The sequence below is a fragment of the Meleagris gallopavo genome, chromosome 2 (assembly GCF_905368555.1).
Source record: "Meleagris gallopavo chromosome 2, MGAL_WU_HG_1.1, whole genome shotgun sequence".
NCBI classification, from domain to species: domain Eukaryota; kingdom Metazoa; phylum Chordata; class Aves; order Galliformes; family Phasianidae; genus Meleagris; species Meleagris gallopavo.
Window position 1 is genome coordinate 74,699,894 of NC_139405.1, and position 25,544 is coordinate 74,725,437.

The window sequence follows — 25,544 nt, forward strand, 5'->3', positions numbered from 1 at the left end:
CTCAGAGCTGCCATTTTTCTAAGAGGGAAATTCAAATTATACACTTCAGGGACACAGCTTTATACCAACCTCTACCTTTCTGTTCATTTGGTGATACCTCAACACTAAATGATACATTACTAACAGCTGTTAAATTACAAAGGTGCTTAGTTAAGTGTCAATGGTGGAGGCGTTTGCCAGTGATCCTTCTAGTAATGAGCAGGTCTCCCCATTTTTCACATGGAACTGTGAGTTTAGGTCAGGATCTCTTATGTGCATGAACATTTATTTAGTCCACATATTTAGAAAAAGCCAACTCAATTTTTCAGTAGTTTCAGTTAGACTCAGCAGAACACGAGCAGGTGATACAACTAAATGGTCATTTTGATTCACATGATACATCACTCCTTTCTTGAACGGCTTAGACGTTCACAGAAGCCAATTTAATACATCTTTTACTATAAAATAAAAACTAAAGTTTTTTAAATTTGCTAAGTACTTTGGAGAAAAACGTTTTGTGAGTGTGAGACAAAGTAGCTTAATTAGTAGTTTATTCTGAGATTGTCAGAGCAGCCCACCTTATAATAGGTGTACAGAACCCTCTTATAAAAAGTCATGACCTTTTCACTAGTACAAAGTGTATTGACTTCTTAATTCTTAGAAGAAACATGGTAGTGAGAAAACAAATTGTATGTGTGAGTAGATAAATACAATGTTTTAATGGTGAGTTTGTGCAGAAGCTAGAGGGACAAGAGCTGGATCTCTATTGGAACAGTTACTCCTGTAACGTTGGTTAAACAAGCATATAAAAAGAACTTGCTTATTGGCAGCAATACACAGCTTGGAGATGGTGTACTGTTGCCAGCATCAGGGGGAAGAACTGCAGCCTTCTAGTACATGGGGAGTAAAAAAGATCAGGCTGAGAGGGGGGGAGATTTCCAGGACACACAACCAAATGAGAAATAAAAGAAACAACATGCATCTAATGGCTTTGTTACTATTTGCTGATGTTCCTAAAGACATCCTATTATTAAGTGAAAGCTGAAGAACAACTGTTAAAATATTAGTTGTAGGAATTTCTACAAATGTCCTCGGTAGAGATCCCAACAAATTCAATTACAACGGTCAGACTGGGTTTCACTTTACCCATTTCTAATGCAAAAGTTTTGTATGTTTGGTCTAAAAGATTCAGGAGGTAAACAGGAATAATTTGTTCCTAGAAGTTTCCTTGCCCATTCTACCAGATTTTACATAAATCATAAAATGGATGAGGTTGGAAGGGACCTCAAAGCCCTCCCAGTTCCAACCCCCCATTGTGGGCAGTGCCATCCACCAGCTCAGCTGCCCAGGGCCCCATCCAACCTGGCCATGAGTGGCTCCAGGGTTGAGGCACCAGAGCTTCTCTAGGCAGACTGCACCAGCGCCTCACTGCCCTCTGAGTGAAGAATTCCTTCCTAACGTCTAACCTAAATCTGCCCTCTTTTAGTTTAAAGCCATTTCCCCTTGTCTTCTCACTATCTGCCTGTGTAAATCTCCACTCTTCTCTCTGCCTGCTGGAACATAGCTCTCAAGCTGTTCCATGAGAACTAGCAGTGAGCAGCAGCACAAGCCCTACCTGCCGCTTTTCTCCCTCTGTTTTTTCCAGCTCGGTGTGCTGCTGCAGGCGATGAAGGCACTCCGTTCTCTCTGCAGACAGCCGCTCAGCCATAAGCTTGTCTAAAACACGGAGCTGTGGGAAAAGCACAATGGAGCTGAGGCGATCGTGTTAAAAAAACAAAACCTCCATCTGTGAGCCTTGAAAGTCAAAGCACATTCTGTCTTTCAGTCTTCATTTCTAGGAATGTTGCCAACTGCGAGCTTGCAGAAAGGTTCCATCACAAAATTATCTGATGAATAAAAATTACATTAAAAAAAACTTAAAGGATCTTGAACATCAGCATAAGCAATTCAACAAAAGGGATTTCCACAATTATGGAACTACCAGCTGTAGGATAGCATTTGGTCTTTTAAGTTTCCCTCTTAGAGCCTCAAGCAGTTTAGGATTACTGTCTAAAGAAGCACCTGAAGCCACTTACCCATTAAATGCATCTTTCTCAAGACCGTGGCTTGCAATGTTAGATGCATGTAGAATGTCACAGTTCCCTGGTCTTGAGTATTACATTTCAGACTCACTTTTACAACAGAAAAAGCAATGAGCGAACCGAGACAATGAAAATATTGATTACACTTAGGATGTGTTTCTAATAAACATGTGGGTCATATTCTTACTTGATGTTGAGTTTTGCTTTCCATCTGGCCCAGCTTAATATTCATCTTATCTTGTACAGTCCCAAACTCAGCTTTTATCTCCTCCACAGTTGCCTCCAGCTGATTCTCCAGTTTATTTATCAGGGGCTCACAACGACATCCATTTATCGGTGCCTGAAAGGAATAAAACGTTTGCTTGCCACATCCTGCTGTCCTCTCAGTGCACTTGGAACATTACCACAGCTTTCTGTAGTCAGCGCTGGGTTGTTCTGTACCGTCTACTGTATCTCATCCTCCTGATAATATCTTACAGCTCAGCAAACAGTGCATTAAGTTGGAAAAATACAGATGAGAAGAGGATTGATCTCATCTGTGTGAACAAATCTCAGTGCTGGGGCAGCAAGCAGCATTGAGGTCAGATCATATATCCTATGGCACTGCACGTCATATGAGAAGGAATCACCTCACAGACCTGTACCCTGCTCTCAGTGCTGTAATTCTGAACTGTATGGAGTCTGATTTCTGTTGATGCATCTGTCTGCAGTGGAACCTCCCTCTTTCCTTTGGCCCTACAGTGCCATTTCACAGCAGGGACTGTTCCCTGGACAGAGGAAGGTGGCTCGTTGGTGGTGTGCTAGAGAGAGCTTCAGAAATACACTTAAGTTCTGTTTGCTCTTCAGGGCCCAAGGGTATCAAAGACGATAGACAAGCAAAAAGAAGGGTAGAGAGAAGTGTTGTATTTTAGGAAACGCCATTAGGGAATATAGATGTACCATGCTAATCTCTGTAATCTCTGTAAAAAGATCAGATTTGTAAGTCCTATCTGTTCCCTTCTACTTTTCTACGTGCCCATCTTCCCAACATACAGGCAGGGACATCCTCGTCTTAGCATCAGAGAAGTCCTCCTTCCTTCCCAATACCTGCCATTAGGATAATGTCATAATGCCCTTGCCTGGAATTTCCCGTGTTACACAAGGAGATGCTGGAAAACATGGCAAATAAAGCCTCTGAAAGCCAACTTGAGTCATCTTCAAAATCTGCTGAACTTCTTAAGTACAGCAAGGGAAAACAATTAACTGTGGATGGATGTAAGAAGCAAATAAAATGAAAAGAAGACCTCCCAGAGGTGAAGGAGGACAATGTTTGGAAAGAACATCACAGAAGTCTGCAACGTTTACGGGTTAATCTGCTGTCTGATTCTATGCTACTTCTATGCTGGTAAATATTTGCAGAATAAAATACACCGAGTGGAGTAAAATAACCATCTCTAAACTTGAATAAACGTACTTGAGCTGCTACTCCTGTCTGTGAAGCAATTTCTGTACAGCTCCTGCCTCCAGTAATCCTAGAATCTCCAAAGAATTGAAACAGAATGTATTGAGTGCACTCAAGTGCTGAGTTTAGGTAGGAAACATCAGTGCTCATACTGTACTTTCATTTATTTTCACTGGAAAAGCTCTTTGTCTTTCCTGACAGAAATCTTAGTTTTTCAAAATGTATCATGGAAATTCCAGAGCCATTCCCAATCACTGTTTTACACCTTGTCTCTAAAAACTTACTGAGCATTGGAACAGGCTGCCTAGGGTGCTGCTGGAGTCACCATCACAGGAGGTGCTCAAGATGTGGATGTGGCACTGAGGGACACAGTTAGTGGGCATAGTAGGGATGGGCTGAGGGTTGGACTAGTTGATCTGAGAGGTGTTTTCCAACCTTAATGATTCTATGATCTATTCCTTAGCACACATGAAATCAGCTTGTTGTTTACCACACCTCATGCTAAAATACATTTGACACCTGAACAAAGAAAAGAAATCCACTACCATTATCTCATAATACCCTTGAAAGTGTAGTTGGAAGGAAGCGCATCTGCCATCTCATCCCCTAACTGTGTCCACTGCAGGTGCTGCTCAGCACATCCCTATGAGAGCACAGCACACTCACCTGCATCACCTTCCCATCCTTCCCCCGATACAGCGTGTACAGCTGGTAGGCCCGCACCTCGTGGGGGGCAGGCGGAGAGGAGCAGTGATGTCTGCTTCTGCGTTTGGGCAAGTTCTGCTGGGGCCGAGGGAGTGTCTGCTGGTCAGCTGGGGAAATGGGGTCTGAGAGCGCAGAAACCTGTGTAAAACATGCGACATTTTCCTTAATTATTGGCCCCTTAGTAAACCATTCCTGGTGGAAACTGGACAAACCTTTTGTGATAACCGCAACAAAAATCTAATTACAACATAAATCCACCCGCAGTGACTGCACAGTGGAGGTATCTGTCAGCACAACAGCCAGATTGATTACAAACACTCAATGTTAGCCTCAACATGAGGATTTCCCCAATGAAACCAGTTTTGTCAGAAGGCTACCTCAGCTTCTGAGCACAGAAGGTCTGGTGCCCTGGCTCACACCACACCAAAGGGACAGCTGCACTCAGCAATGATCCTTTCTCTCTCTGCTGCTTTAAATCTACTGATACCTTCTCTTTTGGTTTTTTCTTTTTGTTCTTCTTCCCCTTGGGATCTGGGGAGGTTGATCGAGGCTCATCTTTCAGCTCAGCCTTCCCCTGCACTGGCTGGTCGCTGCTCTGTGTGTCGTCCGCAGCTGAAACACTGCCCTGTGCAAAGCGAAGGCAGAAACAGGGAAAAAGGTGAGTGTTCTTCCACTCGCCAACCTGCAGCATCTCATTAACAGCAAAGCACTGCAGACCTCCCCCAGACTCCTCAGGCTGTCCCACACAGAACTGCTGCTACCATGCACTAGTGGTAGAGCCAAACAGCTTTTGTCCCAGTGGGTTTTGTTCACGCTCCCTTTGTGCTGGAGGTACAGTGGTTAATGCCAGGCTGTACCTTGCTCTGCACCACTTCGTCCCGTGGTACCGACTGAGCTCGCCTTTCCTCCTTCAGCCTCTCCCTCTTCTTCCTCAGGCTTCTTCCACGGTTGAAGCGCGAGACCTGGAGGCAGACAGAACCATTACTCAGAAACGTCATGCTTCTTCCTGACCAGAAGCTAAGAAATAAAGCAGACCTGCTGTCACTAATACTGAAAGGCAACATATAAAGGAGAAAGCACTCCCAGATGCATGCTAATGGGCCAAGCAGTGCTGGCATCTATGGCTGTGAAACACCGCTCCTGAGCTCGGTGCATCAGGGCACCTCACTGTTTTAAGGCAGAGGATTGCAGTGTTTGACCAGGTGCTCCATTCCAACCCTCAGCCCCAACTGTGTCAGGGCCAGAGCTTATTGCCAACAGAAAACATTTGCAACGTACCTGTGAAGCTTTAGTGAGGAGGAGTGCAACCTCGGGGTTGTTGTGCTGTCTGGCCACCTCTAGTGGGGTCTGACCAGCCTGAGAGGAAAAAGGACAGGTTTCACTTCTAGGGGAGGATTTCTCCACCGGAGGTCAACACATGCTCCGTGCAAAAGTGAAGTGACTTTCTGCTTCCATTCACCCAGATTTCATTCAACACGCAAGTATCTTTTACCAGCACTAGAAAGTTTTCATTAATACAAAATACCAAAGCAATTTGATGTTCTACTTACATTGTTGACAACTGATGTATCAGCCCCTGCCTCCAGCAACAGCTTTACCACCTTCCTGTGGTTCAGGGCTGCAGCCACATGGAGAGCAGTGTCTCCTGCCTGTGAGTTATAAAGCAGAAAGCAGCATGTGGCAAACCTGCGGGTCTCAGCCTGCAGAACCCTCGGTTTCCCAAGGGGTGCTGCAAGGTCAGCAGGCTGACGGAGCTTCAGCGAGGCCTGATCTGCAGAAGTGCAGAGCTGGGAGAAGGGGGCAGGAGGGTGCACTGCCTATCTATTGCAGCCAAACCTGGAAACAGCTCACCTGTACCCCAGCAAGTACATACAGCACCTGAGGGCAGAGTGGGTCTTCCCTCTGCAGAACCGACCGGTCGGCTCGCAGGTGGTCGTGTATTGTGTTACTCAAAAATAACGGGATAATTAACAGCAGGGAGATGCTTGGGTTTCTCTTTGTGAGAGTTCCTAAGAAAAACAGGCTTTGGAATACAGCCAGGAGGCGATACGGGCCCAGCGCTCACACAGTGCCTGGCCCTGTTCGTGTGTACTGAGGTGAAGACTGTAGCGATTGGGTTCAGGCAGCAGAGCCAGCAGCTGTCAAAGGGAGGCGATGCCCTCCTGCCCCCTCTGCCCTGCAGCTCAGCTTCAAGAAATGGCTGACACATCCCTCTCTCTCCACACCAGCAAAAACCTTATTGCCTCTCCTGGCATGTCCACTGTCCACCCATCAGGTATGCAGATACAGAACAACTTGAGGTGGTATGGAGGAATGGGGAAAATGGCATCTCCCTGCACTAGGCTCACACCAGTTGTCTTCAGTGTGCAAGTTAAAAAAAAAAAAATCAAATAAAATTAGCAAATTTGACTCAATTAAGCCCATTTTGTTTGCTGTAACTATCTGGTATCTACAAAACAAAAGTAAAGGTAGAAATCAGAATACATCTTTATGATCCTCAATTGTATATGGAAAATTTCCCAAGAATACCAGATGATGTGGGTAAGCACCATATCATCTAGTTATTTACCAGACTTAATACCACCCAAATAGTTTATGCTGTAGGTACAGTGATCAATTACCTCCCTACAAAACAACGATGGATGATTAATCCTAGGTTAGATAGATCATGACTTTGAATTTAAAGCATATTTTTCCTCACTCTTCTGTATCTTTAATTCCTTTTACTGCAAAAGGCAGCAAAGTATTGCAAAGAAATATGCTCTTCTGTGGCAGCTGACCATCAGTGAGCAATGCAACATGGTGTCTCTGTGATGGCTGTGATATCCTCACCATCTGGGGACGGAGAAGAGTATGGAGGAATTTGAGCCAGCAGTGTGTGCCCAGGTGGCCAAGAAGATCAATGGCATCCTGGCTTGTATCAGGAATGGTGTGGTGAGCAGGACTAGGGAAGTGATCCTGCTCCTGTACTCAGCACTGGTGAGGCCTCACCTGGAGTACTGTATTCAGTTTTGGGCACCTCAATACAGAAAGGACATTGAGATGCTGGAGCAGGTCCAAAGAAAGGCAGCAAGGCTTGTGAGGAGCTTGGAGCATATGCCCTACGAGGAGAAACTGAAGGAACTGGAGCTGTTTAGTCTGGGGAAGAGGAGGCTGAGGGGAGACCTTACTGCTCTCTTCCAATATCTGAAAGGTGCTTACAATGAGAGTGGGGTTGGTCTCTTCTCACTGGTGACAGGATGAGGGGAAATGGCCTCAAGTTGCACCAGGGTAAGTTTAGGTTGGATATCAGGAAAAACTTCTTTACAGAAAGGGTTGTTAAGCACTGAAACAGGCTCCTCATGGAGGTTGTTGACTCATGTGTTTAAAACCATTTGGATGTGGTGCTCAGGGACATGATTTAGCAGAGGGTTGTTAGGGTAGTATGGTTAGGTCGTGGTTTGGACTCGATGATCTTTAAGGTCTTTTCCAACCTGAGCAATTCTATGATTCTATGGCCCCATGATATGGCCAAGCCCCATGCCCATCCTGTTCTGAACAGAGCCGATAAGGATTCAAGATTGCCATCTCCTTACCCCACATTGCCCTATGTCCTCTCACCCTTTTCTGCACCAACACAGCTTTGTAGAAACTCGTAAATAGGAAATGCTTGTATGAAAAGATGCAAATGTGATGGCAAAATAATAAACCACTGTTTTTAAGCTACTGTTGGAAGCTCAGGCATGGGGTAGCACAGTGAAACGTGCGACTACTGGGCAGGAATCCCTCTTTCCAACAAGGAGCCATATGCAAAAGGAACAGAGTGGCAATGAAATTCATGCACTGACCTGGTTCTTTTCATGGACAGAACAGAAAGCACTGAGCAGCACCCTAACGATGGGCAAGTGATTGTAACGAGCAGCCACATGCAGACAGGTATCTCCTGCCTGCAAACAGAAACAAAGCACTAAGCATGTCACTGCAGAACGAAAGCTTGTGCTTATCATGGTGCTCAGGGAAGAAATAAACCCAATAAATCAAAAAGAAGCAAACATCTCACATCTCCACTGAGCAGCAGTGCTGTCTTCTCTTCAGCACAAAGGACAAAGGGGGGAAGGTTTAACAATAGCTGGGGAACAGAGGGTGGGGGCATCAATTCTTTATCTATCTGATAAGAAATGCTGGAATTATAAAGCCCTGCACTTACATTGTTACACAAGATCTGCTCTCCTCCCCAAACCAGTGTGATTTGGAAACCCCACCCAGTGTCACACACAATGAAGAACGTGAGTAGTGGGTCGGAGCTGAGCCTCAGAGAGGCTCCCACAGCTGGGAGCAGAGAGAGTCCCATGCACTCCTCTGCCACCATGCTGCTATTCAGTGGGGGACATAATGGCCTGGCTTCCACCTAGAGGTCTGCATTCCTTCATCATGTCAAATCCCTGACAAAACAGGGGGAAAGCTCTCTGAAACTGGACTCACGTTATTCTTGAGATCTGCTCGAGAACCTCCGAGAAGTAAGACACGAGTGCTCTGGGAATGGCTGTTCTGGCAGGCCAGGTGCAGAGGTGTGTTACCTGCCTTGGAGAAACACAGGGAAATATAAAAGCCATGTTCAGAAACTGGACAGGAATCTTCAAACCTTGGCAGTACTTCACAAGAACATCCCCCAGAGGTGGGCAACTCACTCTCAGCCAAAGCTGTGAGCTGAACCGATCTGGAAACTGAAAAACCCCCTTCATCCTGGAAATGATTTATCTGGGACACAGTAAAATAAGAAATTGGACAGCGTAACATTGTCTGCATTGCTCGAGTCTGTCTGCCGAAAGCAAACAATCTAGAAACTTTTGGTTAATTAGGATCAAAAAGCAGTGTAATGCACTTAAAGAAATAAAATTTCCCATGCCTCGGTACTCCTCAAGGCAGCCTTGCTTCCTTTCCTTCCAGAATGCTTTCCTTCTTTAGTTATCTCTGTCCATGCCTACATTCTCAACCTGCTACAAATGCCTAAAACTCAAAAGGTTACAGAAAGAAGCAAACAAGCTGTTTTTTTACCGAGAGAAACCAAAACATGAGCTTGCCTTGCGTATTGCTTTTCTAACCCTGGCAAGGATCTTACTGCACTTGGCTTCTGCTGGCTTGAAAATATTTGGGGTTTCTTGTCTCTAGGGAACCAGAAATGCAATCAGACCATGTAGGAAGGTTCTGCTCACTCACGAGACTGCCTCTTCACCTGCATTATGTCTTTTAATCTGTCCCCTGTGCTTTCAAGACACTGATCAAAGCTACAAGGTTTGAATTACAAAAGGTCAACTGTGAGCACAGTGTGTATGAGTGCGTATGTAAAAGAGTTCCCCAGACAGTCCCAGGAGAAACTAACTGGGAGTTACAGAAAACACACAGTGAAATTCTGTGCGTTGCTGCTTAGCAGGGCCTGGCAAACCCAGAAGCCCACTTCTGACTGTCCCACCACCAAGGTGGTGAGAGGCATTCAGTCAAAGCCCCCAAGATAAGCCAAGAGACCTGAGGGTGCACTTGCACATAGCGCTTCGACCTGGCTGCCAGAAAAGCCACCAGAAGGTGATGCCTTGTCATCATGGGCACTAGAAAGTGAGAGACCAGAGAAACCATTTTGGGATTAAGCAGAATTAAGCTCTTCATTTGTCTTGAAAGCCAAGGAGTGAAAGTAAGTGCATGAGTGCAAGCACATGCAAATCCCTCATTTTCTAGTAGCTCCTAAATGGGTCCTGTCCATTAAAAAGCAATCGACTGATCAAATGCAAAGGGAGAGGTTTAAGTAGGTATGACATCAAAGAGCAGCACAGGAAAGCCTCATACAGTGCTAAAGGCTGCCAGCCATATCTCAGATGCTTGAGCTGCTGAGCTATTCTGTACACATGGTTTTTAGGAGAGGTTCTCCAAGCAGATGACTTATGCTGTATTATAAACTACATTTCCTAATACCCTGAGGCATTCAAGCATGCAGGATAACAAGACTTGCCTCTTAAGCCCACATCTTTGTACATAAATATACACAGAAATAAACACACCTAGGAGTAGGAGCATAATGGGTCAGTAGCCTATAAAGTCAGGTACTATCATCTGTTATGTGTAAACATGGGAAGCTGTCTAAAGTACCTTTGATACAAATTTAGATGGACAAAAAGGAAAAAATAATTACAGAAAATTAAAATTAGAAATTGGACTAATGTCAAATGTAATGTACAGCCATAGCTGTACAAAAATATACTTACATGTTGCACAAATACATAAGCACACACAGAAACACAAAGAACTGTGCTGATCTTAAGAAATTCACCACCTGTCTCACTTCTCTCCTTTCTTCCTTAACACTTCCAGTTGTCATTTTAGTGTGTATTTACTGAAATACTCTCCCACTTGCTTATGGAATGCTCAGAGATCCCACTGACATCCCAAAGCCCTCTTGCCTATAGCAACAGACATGGTGCCACCCATGCAACCTAACCCATTCATTAGCACAGCAGTCTGAACCCTAACTCAGCTCCTACCATTGGCTGCTACTGCAATTTCCTAAATTATTTACTTTTATTTACTTTTGAACAAGTGAGCTGAAGACAAGTCTCTCACAAACAGTGAGGAACTAAAATGCCTTGCTTTGTTATTCCTTCCTCTAAAGTGTTCTCAAGATCTATAAATACCAAAAGAAGGATAATCCAAGTTCAGCATGAGCTTTTGCTGAAAGTCTACGCTAATGTATTAGGAAGAACTCTCTAGGAAAAGATACATTACTTTTTTCCTCTCTGGCTTATATTCATTTGACTGTTCAATTTCTGAAAAAATTCTGAATACTACATTCCAATTAATGCAATTCATATTCATTTTAAATCACATCACTCACAGTGAATTCACCTAGGTCAAATTAAAGCACCATGGAGACCTCCACAGCAATGTTCCTCAGCTATAATTAATGTGCTCAAAGAGCCAATGAATTCCTTTCCTCCAGTAACTGCAGAGGAACCACGCAAGCACAATAAATGCAAAAGAAGGAAAAAAATCCCAATGGGAGCTGGTCTCCCACCTACTGAGATATTCCATGACCAGAAATCTCCAGTGATGAGAGTCAGCCATCTTAGACCAGATATGAGAGCACCTTCCGCATGTGACTCACCTTGTTCTTGGCAAGGACATTAGCTCCTGCCTTGACGAGTACTTTGGCAGATTGGCTGAACCCATGCCAACAAGCTTCATGAAGAGCAGTATTCCCATCCTGAGAAGCACACACACAAGAGGAGAAGTTTAGTGCAGTGAGTCCACACACCAAATAACACTTCATTAAGTCTGCAACAGCTGCATGTGCCACCTGGCCACTTAAGAAATAAAGCTTTTTCCTTTCCTAAAGCTGATTTACTATTTTATTATTAGCAGAGGCTGATATGAACCAGATTAAAAATAACATTCACAGACATCCTGGGTACTTTTTCCTTTCTAATCTGTCTTCAACCTCTTTCTGTCTTCATCTACTTCCCACTTGTCCCAGCAAGCCAAGAATAGCACTGAAGCTTTGGCTGGGAATGTGGAATTAATTACATTTATTTACAAACATAAATTTACAGCCTGAGACTCTCAGCTTCTGAGATAATCACAGGAAACTGTGCAATGTTTTGGGTAGGGCACAGCATAGTCATAGTTCCCCCATTAATGAGCAGATAACAGATTCTTACATCAAAAATGATCACCTCAATTTCAAAAATAACTAAATCAGTAGCTAATATTAAAAGAATTGTATGGATTTTTTCTTATTTTAGTGTAATTGTCTTAACTGCTTTCAAAGCATCTGATACTTATTCAGGAGCATAAACTATAAATTCCTCTGTGAGACTTTAATACTACTGGTTGGCAAGACTGCCATCCTCCAATGCACTGCTTTGCCTGTTACCTTGTCTTGTCTATCCAAAGCACACCCTTCTTGAATGAGAGATGCTATGACATCGGTGTTCCCTACAACAGCAGCCCGGTGCAATGCTGTCTGATCCCCCTGCAAAAAGAAGCAGATTTTCAATCCCTAACATTGCCACCTGATTTTAACCTAATGCAAACGCATTCAGCACACATACACACAAGCTGCATCATCAACACATATGCTGTTCAAATCCAAGCTGCCTTTGAAAACGGTCCCCATAAACCTATCGTTAGTTTCCAAGATTAATGAAGTTACTGTAAGTATCAGAGAGCTACAATGCAACTGTTTTCAGAAGTTTACAACTCATCACAATCCCATAAACTGCACTGAAGTCTTCTAAAAATATGTCAGTACTAGAAGGCAGTGAATCCAACACATTTGGCACTATACATCTACTAATCAACTGTATCTGTGTGGAACTAAAGGCAATTACGGGCTGCTGTAATTCATCACATTGATCCCACACTACTTATACTAACAGAATAAGGCTCTCCCCATTTGGCTCTGACTGCTCCGTCAACCCTGCTAAGGATAAGGAGCATGAGATGAAGTAGGGGTCCTCAGCACCTCTAATGCAGTTACCAATTAGTGCTAAGAGCAGAGGTAATTTTGTGATGAGGACCACAAATGTGAGACCAACTTCTTCCATGCAAGCAACCATAAGGTCCATATGACTTTCTTTTCCCATTTGCTTGCCACGTTGCAATGATAAGAAACTTTCCTTCATCAGTTCATTTCCTTTATTGCTAAGTTTCCAAAAGAGATAATGCTGATGCAGTCATCTCATCTGACTGTCCATCTGTCTCCCCTCTAACAACTACTGAACTTATTGCTGAACTACAGAGCCCAGGACTAATTCTCAACAAGCCTTCCAGAAATGGGAGGCTACGGAGACTCAATCAGAGAAAGCTCAGAGGTCCCTGCACCACTGGAGGTGCTGCTCTACCAGGACATGGCTCCTCGCACTCCAGACATTACCTCTCACCCTGCCTTGCAACAGGACCATCTAAGTACTGTTACATGCATGTTGTGAGATAGTGAGAAAAGAGGGGAAACGGGAGGGTTTCTGCAGTGCTGTAAGACACCAACTGATGGGAAACCAACCTGCAGTGTCCCCACTGCTCTCGCAATGGTTGTTCTTTGAAACCGCTTTAAACTCTCAATGCAGAAGCACAGCCCTCAAGTCTGGGCAAAAAAAACAGCTTCAGAGCTGCACATGGCCTTTTTGGGAAAGAATGTACAACGAAGGGGCGCCCACCCTATATCTGCTTACCCAATGTCCATCAAAATATGTGAAGAGCAGAGATATGCAATATATCCTGCAGAAAAAAAAGAAAGTTTGCAGGTAGCTTGTCCTAAATAGATATAAAATTTCTCTGCTACAGATCTTTATCAGATAATTCTGGATTATATTAAAAACTAGACAGATTTCCTTATTTTCTGTCCCGTAGTATTTAAATAATTGGATAATTTCAATCATTTGTTCTCAAAGGCAATTAGCAGCTGACTTAAAAAGTGCTCTCAGTGTCATTTATGCTAATGACACCAAAATAGTTATTACTCCATAAGGGCAAGACAAGCACTGACAGCCCTTATACTGGCATCCCTTTCAGTATCCTCTAATGCTAACTTTCACCATCAATAAATCATTACATTGGCTTATTTAATGAAGTTGAATTTAAAAAAGTGCATTGAGGGTGGGATGTGCTTTTTTGTTGTTTGCTCATTTTAATTTGCTACCTGATTTTCATCCTTAGAAGTCACATATTCTTTTGCTCCAGTCCCTATTAAGGACAGCAATGTATTTTAAGAGAATTTAAACAAACAAAAGAACTGGGACTTTTTGAAGAAGTACAGCAGAACTGAAAGCACTGCAAGTTCACTGAGCTTGTGTATTTACTTAAAGATAACCAAAACTTTATGGAAAACCTCCAAAATAAACTATCTCATGTGCAGTGTCAGACAGCTTCCAGAAACTATTCCTGCATAGGAATCTGTTCTCAAAGAAGCCAGGGAAGAACTTAACATCCCTAATTAGAATCGTGGGGAGTCCAAAGGTCATTTCATTCATTACTACAAACTGGTAAGTAATCCATCAGTCTTGTCCCATCCACCTAGCACTGCAGCATCAGCAAAGCTGCAGAACCCATTATAGGGAGTAAAACAAGATCATGGAATCACAGAACAGCCTGGGTTGGAAGTGACCTGAAAGCCCACCCAGTTCCAACCCCTTGCCGTGGGCAGTGCTCCACCAGCTCAGGTTGCCCAGGGCCCATCCAATCTGGCCCCCAATGCTTGCAGAGATGGGGTATCCACAGCTTTTCTGGGCAGCTGTGCCAGTGCCTCACCTCTCTCTGAGAGAAGAATTTTCTTCTAATATTTAACCTAAATCTCCCTTCTCTTACTTTAAAACCATTCCCTTCTCCTATCATTGTCAGACTTATAAGAAGCTGGTCTCTATCTTGTTTATAAGCTCCCATAAGTACTCGAAGGCTGAGTGAGATCTCCCCAGAGATGACATCTGCCATTCTGACAGAGGAAGCTTCGACTTTTTGCTTCTTTGAAGCCTGGAAAATTGATCACGGAGATCAGACTGGGGGGGACAAATGGATTCCTTGGATTTAATGCATGCCACTTTCAATCAAGACTGCTCTTGCCATTCACCCAGCCCCACAACAGTTATCACAGTGGGGTGGCACTGGGAGCCATCCATAGGTTTTGCCCTCTTCTGCATTCTGATCCCCAGGTTTGTAAATACCTCATTCCCATATGAGGGAGTGTCAGAGGACATCTCAGGTCCTGCCTGTCCTAGGAGAGATGGTGAAGTTCAGGAAGATCCTAATTTTTTGACAGTCGCCACAACCGCAGCCACTAGGGCAGGGTTCTCTGAACCATTCCCTCACACCTCAGCATATACACATTGACTGCATGCCAGGGAAGCTGAACCAATAGATCATAATTCTTTCCGTGTCGTGAGCTATTGAGCAGTCCAGGCCTAAGTCACATAATGGCGGGTATAAAGTGATACCGAGTGCATCACTCTATTTTTAACCTACCTTTCCTTCCCATTAGTAGAGGAGCAAACCATTGCCTGGCCTTTTATGGAGCCAGATGTAAAAGATGAGCTATATTTCTTTCGGAGTCCGTACGTTCAGGCAGTGCAATCACTGACTCATGTATCTTTTTTATTAAATTGCTAAAATAACTGTCTCTGAAAGTGTTCATCAGAGTTCCGCCTTTGGCAAGGCATTAAGGGACTGGTCTAGACAGCCAAAGGAAAAAAATCACCTGAATGTGTACATTAGCTGCCCAAGCTATTATGTTGGGCACAGTTTATGGTTCTATTTGCAAGTGATTTACACCTTAGGAATAGGCTGCAAACCAGGAACAATGAGGAGCAATAACTCCAGTGTTACACAGATGTGACCTTGACAGAAACAAAAGAATCAAGCTTGCTTAAATGCAGACGCAGGCTGGAAGCCAAAAGGACATTGAGGTGCTTCTGTGAGATGTGGTAGATATAAGGTACCTAACGTAGATGTAGAGATGTAAGGCACTGGTGTCTCTCAAATCCTTTGCCTTAGCTGCTGCCTAGTCCTGAAAGGAATGAAAACTTGGGCATTTCCACCCAAAGTCTGTGGACATTGCAGCTTGCACAGCACCACGAGGCATTGGAGCTGGGATGGAACCCAAGAGACCTTTGGGTGAACCTCATGCTGCGCCCTGCTCAGCCCACCCAAAAGTACTTCCCCTCCAACTCTCAGCACGCTTGCTGGAACTAGTGCCAGTGGTTATGGGACTCACCCAGCTTGTCTTGCCATGAGAGCACTTCTGTGTCAAAATTACTCCACCATCAGGAAGAACATCTGTATTCGCTGGGTTAGAGAGAGGGAGATGCTGGCGGGAGACCAGGAACATGAGTTTGCATTCCTTGCGCAAAGAATGAGGGACTGTACATCTGGAGTTCTTCATATACAACAGAGCTATTGCACAGAAAGGCCTGAGGATGTTTCCAAAATATGAAACTCTGTTCTTGACAGAGAGCTTGAATGACTGCTTTAGCAGAAGGCTGCAGGTTGTGAATCCTGAAGAAAGGTACATATCTACACATTGACCTTTTAGTGTTGGCAAGGCCAGCTGGTGTTTAAGATAGCCTTCCAGGCTCCTAAACTTTCTTAATTTGATGACTAACTTCAAGCAGTGGATGCAACCACTGGCACCAGACACATGGGAATTGGACAGCTGTCTATATCATATCTGAAGTTCACTCCATGGGAAAGAAAATAAAGGAAGCAACTTATAAAAGATTTTCAAGTAGTTATTAGTAATTCTTCCAGTTCTCCTGCCTCTGTCACACACACAATAGAGGAATAGCGCAGAGGTATTGGAGTCATTATTATAGACTCTAATCCCTCAATTCAATAAGATCTACTTTACACTAGTTTGCAATATGTGTTACTTTTCCCTTTTCCTGATTAAAAAAGTATTATAACCACATCTTGTATTCCTACACATTCCTTTTCTCCAGAGTATCCTCCAGTTCCTGGATTCCTTTAAAACTGCCTCCAATGTCAGGCTTTTCCTTCTCCCTGTCTTTTCATGTTAGCAGAAATCATCAAACTATTTTGCTACAGAACTGCACCAGAATCAAGAGAAAAAACTCATGTGTTCCATCTCTGATGCAAAAAGCTGGGCGGCATTTGCAAAAGTCTTAAACTTTGAAATTATACCATCACATTTGCAGTTGAAAGCTTAAAACATTTGAAAGTGAAAACATAACCAAAGGCAAAATAGTCTGAGGAATATACAAGCATATTTGAATATTCTGAAGCAGTTGGATACAAAGGCAACCAAATGGGCAAAGGCAACACCCTAGATTTCCCAGTGCCAGTATCCCCCTCCTTTGCTGAAGAAAAACAGTCATCACAAATACACAGCAAGAAGAATTTCACTCTGGATGACAAATGATGATGCATGACCAGCACAATTGATTAAGGCGTGAAGAAAATAAACATGAATGGAAGAAACTAAAGCTTAAACAACACTAAATGAGACTTAAATGGGAGTACAGGAATAAGCTACTTCATATATTTACATTCATCCAGAAATTGTTTTGAACCCTGGATTATTTCATTTGAAATTATTTTTCTGCTTCTTAAACCGGAGCTTCCAGAAGAGAAGCTCCAGGGCCTCTTCAGAGTTTCGAAGGTAACCTTTTTCCTCTAGTTAAACTTTCAGAGAGTGCAAACAGGGCAGGAAACTATGCAGAGCACCCAGCGCAAAGCTCGCCATGCAATCATGCACCTCCAAGAGCTGTCATGCCAGGCTGCCAGTCCAAGATTTTGCAGCATGCAGCCACGGAGAAGTGAAGCTCAAGGCAGGATTGATGCACAAGTTTCTAACCTCCTTCTCTCTCTCTGATCTTCTAGGTTCCTTTCTAGCCTTTCTCTTCTGGTTTTTCTTATCTTTCTCGTCCTTGATTTCCTTCACATGGACAACTTTCTCCTTGACTATTTCTGAGGTGTGAGCTGTATGAATACTCATTGACCAGTCAGAGATTGCATTGGGATCCCAGTAAGAACTTTCAGTATTGGCAGGGAGAAGGAAAGAATTAGCTCCTGGGGTTGCGTACTCTACAGAGCTGGACTCCGCCGGTTTAAATTCATAATAATCCCACTCCAGGCCACTGGAGGTCATTCTTCAACTAATTCTCACGGTTCTTGCTGTGCTTTAAGAATGTATCTGTAGAACACGAAGTTAGTGTTTGAATCTCTCCACACCATTCAGCAATTTGAAAGCTTCTGCTTGCCGTGTAGCAGATGAAAATTTAGTACTGGATTTATTAGCTACAGTCAACTCCAAAATAAAATGTTTGTTGATCTCTTGGTATTAAGAGAAAAAACATGCATCATATTTTCAGAACTTGAAGAACTTACTTTCTGTTACCATAATTCTACAGACAACAGTCAAATAAATAATTTAATTTTCTGTGAAATATGATACCCTCACCCTCATGAACAATTTCACCTCTGAACCTAAATATGTATTCGTGAAATGAAATGTAATCATGTTAATCAACATTTGATGCTAAAATGCCTTCACTGCCAAATAAGTAAACAGTAAAAGTGAATGAAGGCATAATTGATAGATGGCAATTTAAAAAGAATATCAGCACTTCTGTAGGGCATAAATAAAGTATAAAAATGAGTTATACAAGGAGAAAATATAAAGAACCTTCTTTGAAGACCTATGTAAAAGGAAAGCAGAAACAAGTTAATACCTTTCACAAGCAAAAATGCTCACTCGGAGTTCAGTCTTCCTCCTCCAAGACAAGTTGAAACCCACCTTCTAAGACAAAGCAACTACCTAAGCTCTCCTTGGTTTCAAACTGGAGGATCGGTACTTAATACTGAGCCAAAAACCAAACTATGCTTTTAGGAAACAACATCAAGCATGCACCTATTCTATTCAGAACAGTCACCACATTAAGGAGCCAGATCCAATTGCTGTGAACAAAGCCCCTGAGAAGACCTTGGTAGGCAAGTGAAATATGGTCTTCCAGGAGCTGAATGTTTCTGCATCGGAAGGCTCTTCATTAAAATGAAATGGTGCTGACCACTTTTTTACTATTTTCCTTTATGGCTAATGAATCAGATGAACAGCCTAGAATTTATGACTAGAGGATTGATAATAAATAAATAAATAGGAAAACAGACTTACTCAAAAAGCAGTTTTCATAGAAACCCAATCTGAGCAAATCAGTGGAAGCTCTTGCAGTACTAGAGCAGCAACCAGTATTTCTCAGGAACACTGACTGTATTTGTAAGGTACCTGCAATTTTGTCTTAAACACCTGATGAATCATTTTTACTGGGAGATGTCTAAAAACAGAATATATCTGAGCAAACCAACACTCCCATTACACTTGCAAATCCTCTCCATTTCACAGACAAGCATAGTGGAAGCACAAAGAAAGCAGGAAACAACGTTTCTTCCTAGAATTCAAAATACCCCAGGACAAAGTTGGATGTAAAGCCATACCCTTGCCAGACACAGACTGCTCAAATCTCATGGGGAAGCAGCTATCAGGTGGAGAAGGAACCAGTTTTCCAGTTTCTACAGACATTTGAGGACCTCTGTATGCAAATAAATGCCTAAATGGATTTTCAAAAGGCACCTAGACATTTTCTGAGTCTTTTTAATAGTCATACGGGTGTCTCTACTAGCCACCCTTGGATTTCTAAGTCCCTTGAAAAATCTACACATTCTTTACTACAGAGAAACAAAGCAAATCTTCCTCAAATTTGTGTCAGTCTGCTATCAGAAGTTAGCAATAAGTCTAGGGGACATCACAATTATTAAACCACATTTTCATTCACCAGAGTAAGGTAACTGAAAACTCCCTCCAAAAAGCCTTAAAGTCTGGAACAAAATTAGATCCATTTCTATGGAAAACCATCAAGTTCCAATAAATTACATATTTTACTGAATGAAAACAAACTACCATTTGCTAAACTCAAAGCTGGTTGCATTGTGCTGATGCTTTACCATACAACAGCCTGACAGATGCGACCGTCCCACATCAACCACGGCAGTCAATGGGTTGAGTGTCTAGGCAGTTGTCCAATACACTGAAGCATGTGTCTATACAAAAGCATCTCCCACTTCAGGCAAACATCACAACAAATACGTCCCCTGCCAGATGTCCTCCAGTGGTCTCCCACATGGTACAACAAGTTCTTGTTTAATCCCTGAACTTAACAGCAGACAGTGGTTCTCAGGCTGCTCGCACCAGCCTGGCACAACCAGAGTGCTCAGAAAGCTCCACAGCTGGAGCATGAGGAGCAAGCGACTCATTGAAGAACACCACATTTTACTTTGCCTCCCATGCAACTTCGCATCTCCAAATTAGAGGCTGCATCTCCAAATTCAAAAATATAGAGACAGATTTTGAATTCTTTTAATCCTACTTCAAAGTGGAGGCCTATTCTCATTTGCAAAAGTACTGATGGAACAACAGAGGCTGTATCTACTTACATCATCCTGAATATCCAGGTCACAACCTGCTTTCAACAAGATCTGGACAACATGGAGATGACCCTTGTGGGCAGCAAGATGCAGGGGGGTCCGGCCATGCTGTGAATGAGAAGAAAAAACCAACAAATCAAGGTGAGTTTCTATGCATAAAAGTTGACCAGAACTGTATCCTATTTTTCTCCCTCTTCTGTGTATCTCTCTACTCAAAGCAAGCCTGCAATAGCAACAGTTGACAGACATCAGAATAGGAAAGGCTGAAAACTCCTTCTCTGTGTTCTGCAACATTTCAGTTTATCCTGATGATAATCTATGAAAGGGATATTCTACTCACATACGGACATGCTCATGTAAGGACATTTCCTTACAATCTCAGGTCCAGCTTTACGTCCATGCACAAAGGGACTTCTTGATTCTTTTAGTTCTGTCCCCCTGGAGCACAGACTTTTCAACCACTTCTAACTCCACTCAGTACAATGAGCTAGCTGTAACAGGCAAATTCACAGATTGTAATGGGTACCATCTTTGCAACAGAAACAAGAATTACTGAACTGTTACATACAACACACTCCCCTCAAAAGAAACAAAGAGTTGTAATCTCTCCAGGTGACTTAACGTATAGGACAGCCAACCACTCCTTGCCAAAGACCTGCTGAGTGTTTTTAGACAATGCTTTTTAAACATTTCCAATGTCTGGCTATGTAAAAACAGAATTTAAAATATTCACAAGAAAATCAAGTGTAATCAAGGACTATTCCCAAGTGAACACAGGGACAGAAAAACTTCAATTAGAGAGATGGATGATAAATAGCTTAAGAAGTAAATAAAAAAAGACAAATTTGACAGTAAAATCAAATTTAAAAAAAAAAAAAGTAAATTCGCAACAGAAGTCTTATTAAAATTCTAAGTGAAATGACAAGAGAAAAAGAATATTTACATGTAACTGAGCTACGTTTGATCACCCCTTGGCACAAATAAAAAGTGAAACATTTCAGGAAAAGAGAAACAGGCTTCTCCTAAAAGAGGCAAAAGAATGTATGTTGAAAGAGGTTCAAAGAGTGAAGAGATCATACTGGAGTGTGTTGTACAACAAAGGAGATCTACAACAAGTGATTCCCTACAATTCTAACCCATATAAATCTCTAAAAGAAGATTCAGAAGGGGAAGTCGAGAACTAACTTCTACCCTAGGAAATGTATGTGCACATATGCCTGTGTGTGCATCTCTTCAGTACACCTCAAAGCATCACCTTACAAACTGTTAAGTAGGAACAATTCTGAAATTGTTCACTGCACATTTTATTTCAGTGGAATTTAAAAAACAGGATTCCTATCATTGCTAAGATCACTGATGATTTTCACAAAGAATGCCAATTTTCTACATTAGGCATTTTATGAGATGAAGAAGCATTATACCACCTTTCATCTGTACGTCTATTTCTTTATCACTGCTTCTGCCCTTGTCTATTTTTCAATCCAAGAACTCACACTGCAAGAAAAGATAAACTGTCTGTCTACTATATCAGCTATAGAAGAAGCAAACACCTCAAGAACTGAGTAGTGGTCTTAAATGAACAGAGGACAACCATTAACTCTCTGAAATTTTACAGAAATTCCTGAGTGTGAAAGCTACTCCAGGTAAACAAAAAAAAAACATGCTCAGGACAGCACTGTTTGCACATATAAATTCACACTCAGAGAATTGTAAGGGTTGGAACGGACCTCTAGAGATCATCGAGACCAACCCCCCTGCCAAAGCAGGTTCCCTACACCAGGTCGCACAGGTAGGCGTCCAGGCGAGACTTGAATATCTCCAGAGAAGGAGACTCCACAACCTCCATGGGCAGCCTGTTCCAGTACTACGATCCCATCCCTGCCTATCTGGTAATGTCTTCAAAACTCAATCTCTTCACAACAAAGTAGCACTGAAACCCACAATAATGCTGGAGACAAAATGTCTGTGTCAGTAGCTAATAGCTTCGTGCTGCTTTGAAAACGTTAAATATTGATTAATTAAACCATGATTGATCTGAAGGGCCAGATCTAAGGGAAAAGCCCACACCCACTGTGGAACTTAGGTCTCTCAAAGCAACTATTTTCTCCTGTCCCCTTTCAGAAGTAGGAGGCAACAACTCATTCCAGCATGGGAAGCTTTCCTTCCAGCATCTCTCAGGGTGTGGGAAGGGCCTGCTTCCTGCTGTCCCCACCAGCTCCTCTACGTCGACTGAGTGGCAACAGCCTGCTGCTTGTTGCTTCTTGCTGGCATCCTCCCGTCGATCCTTGTGGGTCCCTTCCAACTAAGGATATTCTATAGTTCTAGACACAGGTTCATCAGCAATGCCCCTCCAGCAAAGGGCTGGCCCAGCCATGCAGAGCACATCTTCTGCCCCAGCCTGGAGAACAGCCAGGGCGAAGTCAGTTTCAGGTAACTCAGTGGCATAAAAGTCTCTAGGCAACGTGAAAAAAAGAAAAAGAATCAGAAGCTGGGTTGACAAAGCATTCCCGGTTATGAACAATATATTTGGATTATGGAAATATGCTCGAGCATGTTCAGGTTTATGGGTTCTGAATTTCTGCATTACTTAATTGTAATAAATAAATCACTTAACCAGGATGTCTCACTTCCCAGTAGGTTACTAATGTATTGCGAAAACAGCTTATTGTTAACTGCACACGGAGCAGAAAAAGTCCCAAATAAACCCAAGCTGAAGCCAGCTCATGTGCTGTGAAATGAGAGCAGCATCAACCACATGAATTTATTCCAGTGGGGAATTTTCTGATAAGATAACCATCTCTAAACACTGAAAAAAACCAGAGGTGCAGCCAAAGGTATTTTGTTAAAAATAAACTATGAAAGAAGAGTATGAGTTTATTTTTAATACAAAGAACATATTTTCCTCACCTAACACACTTCTGTAGACAAGCACCCTATAATATGTGTGGAGGAAAAGAGAGTCTCCAAGGGGCACATGTCCAAGCCACATGTTTCTCAAGAAAAAGGCTGCAAAACACAGCAGCAGACATAGATCTCACAGGGCATACCATCTTCATCTGCCCATTTGATGCTTTAAGGCACCCAAAAATAAAGTGGTTGCAAGCACTTTGCCTTAGCAGTACGAAATTCCCATTTCACCAGGAGGGACTAACCCACATCTCAACAGCTGGGCTATTTCCTCTTTCTCAGCTTCAGGAGACCAGCACTGGAACAGGAGGTGTCCTCAAATGGGAGACACCACAGCTGAGTCAGGGAGAGCAGTGATTTCTATGGTGATAGGAAAGAGGTGAGGGGTTGGATGGGGATGTAGCAGGCAGAACTGCCAGCCTTGGAAAGCAGAGTTAGTAGGGCTACCAACTCCATTTTAATCACTTCAACCAGCAAAACCAAGCATCACCATTCCTTCAGTGACGCATGGAGAAGAAGCTCACACATAGCAGCTTTGGCCATTCCTGTTATGGAGCAGAGAGGTTGCATCGTTGTGCTATCCATTGTCATTATCCCGTTCAAAAACTTCAGCCAAAGCTCTTCTAGAAAAATGAGTTGTTGAAACAAAACACTAGAGAATTATTAAATACACTTCAGCTTTTTATTCCACAGGGTTTGTGTGCTTCTATAGAGGTATCCCGTTCAGTTGGAGACTGGAATGAGAACCCTTATGAGACCACAGTTGCTGCATATGTGCAGTCCCTCAGCTCTTCCCAGTGCCTATAAAGGGAGAATGGGGAAACGAGGATCCTAACCAGGATGTGGAAAGGAGGATCAATTCCAGCACATTATATTGATTAGAAATTCAAAGTTTTGGAAAAACACTGGCCATCATATCATTAATCATAACACTGCAAGAAGTGATAATACCAGAATTTTTCTCCCCAGTTACATCAAAGCAAGGAGAGATGGCACAGGAGGACAGTGCCAATCCAGTGCAGGCAATGCAAACACTGGAAAGATGCACTCACCCACCCCACACATACGTATACATACACACTGTATGTGTGTACATACGTACCATACCAATCCAGAACAATCCTTCACTGGCTGGGAAGGAGATGGCTCATAGGCTAATAAGACAATTCTTTTTAAACTATGCTGTCAGGTTTTTCTTTTTATAAACATGTATCCTGCCCAAAATATCTATGAGGAAGAAAGAAGAGGACAGAGAAATTTCTCTACATGTTTTCTCCATAAAGACACTCCCCACTGAAGCACTGAAGAGAGGTCTTATGTGAATACGCATAAGAGTCCTAGCAAGAGAGGAAAAATAAATAAACAAGAACACCTCTTAGCTACTCATCACAGAAAGAAAACTCTAAAGCCAGAGGCTGCTTAACATGTAGATTGCAAACTTAACAGCTCATGGGCCTTTGTAAATATCAACTGTAATGTTTGGAGGTTATTACAGGCAACTACAGAAATACAAATGAGAGACTTCTGAAACTCGGATTAATGAACCAATAAAGTGGTCATTCATCTAAAAAATATGCAGTTTGGACATTTAATCAAATGAAAATAATTACTTCAGCAGGCCACAAATCACACAAATCCTCCCACGTCACTGACTTGTTGACCAAATAAATGGGATATCTTGCACTAATGCTGTCACTTCCAAAAACCATGACATAGAGCTACAGCTCCGGGGTGTATCAGATTGCAGTCAAGCACACCAAATATCCACAGTAAACATCCACATGAATTTCACCAGTTAAATTTTCTATTTATATTCAGCCTGTGTTCTAACTTCCAAATACTGACAGGCAACTGTCAATATGAACAGTTTAAAAGCAGAATTTTCTTGGAGTCGCAGCTCCAGATGTGTGCTCTGCAACCAAATGCATACGGGTGGGCCTAACACCAGGAGCTGCAGGTTCTTTCCTTGTGTTTATGTATTTGTAGATACTTTTACACAAGTACATTCAGTTCTCCCTGCGCTGAGCTGCACAAGCACTGTAGTTTATTCATCCATTCTGCATTTATACCAAGACATGCCTATCCACATTTTATTAGAAAGCTTAAGAACAAACACAAACTCTTGTCATACTGTTCATGCTGATGATTTGTTATGCTGTTCCCCATGAATAACCTGCTCGCTCAAGTCAGCAGAAAGCTTCTCGCTGGCCTCAACAGGCATTAAGTAAGTCTCTAAATGTCTGCTCTTTCCCTTTCATTTACTTTTATTTATTGCTTAGAACAGATGCTTAAGTCAATAAGTAGTTTTTCAAGCTGAAGTAGCACAAATATGTGAAAGCACTGAACAGATTTCTTTTTTTGTTTCCATCTCAACATAGGAAAAAAAAAATTGTTTTCAAGAACTCTGCACGCTCTCAAGTTGAAATCTTGATGACAAGTCTACAAGTACCCTCGCACTATCAAACACTGCCATATGGGAGGTC

At 42.6% G+C, this 25,544-nt stretch overlaps 1 protein-coding gene across 7 annotated transcripts in view; it reads right to left on the reverse strand.

Annotated features, from left to right (window-relative positions):
• Positions 1-25,544, reverse strand: part of ANKRD6 (ankyrin repeat domain 6) — a 109,920-nt gene that overhangs the window by 4,798 nt on the left and 79,578 nt on the right. For 4 of the 7 annotated variants that reach the window (XM_085217642.1, XM_085217643.1, XM_010707627.4 and 1 more), the window contains 12 exons: positions 20,164-20,262; positions 12,104-12,202; positions 11,336-11,434; positions 8,668-8,766; positions 8,034-8,132; positions 5,757-5,855; positions 5,485-5,562; positions 5,064-5,168; positions 4,694-4,831; positions 4,168-4,344; positions 2,248-2,400; positions 1,595-1,708 (listed from right to left, as the gene is read on the reverse strand). In XM_085217642.1, coding sequence (XP_085073768.1) covers positions 1,595-1,708; positions 2,248-2,400; positions 4,168-4,344; positions 4,694-4,831; positions 5,064-5,168; positions 5,485-5,562; positions 5,757-5,855; positions 8,034-8,132; positions 8,668-8,766; positions 11,336-11,434; positions 12,104-12,202; positions 20,164-20,262 — 1,359 coding nt within the window. Of the gene's footprint in view, positions 1-1,594; positions 1,709-2,247; positions 2,401-4,167; positions 4,345-4,693; positions 4,832-5,063; positions 5,169-5,484; positions 5,563-5,756; positions 5,856-8,033; positions 8,133-8,667; positions 8,767-11,335; positions 11,435-12,103; positions 12,203-13,400; positions 13,447-17,530; positions 17,870-20,163; positions 20,263-25,544 lie in introns of those variants that run through there. The other 3 variants (XM_010707626.4, XM_085217644.1, XM_010707629.4) reach the window with 3 other exon arrangements.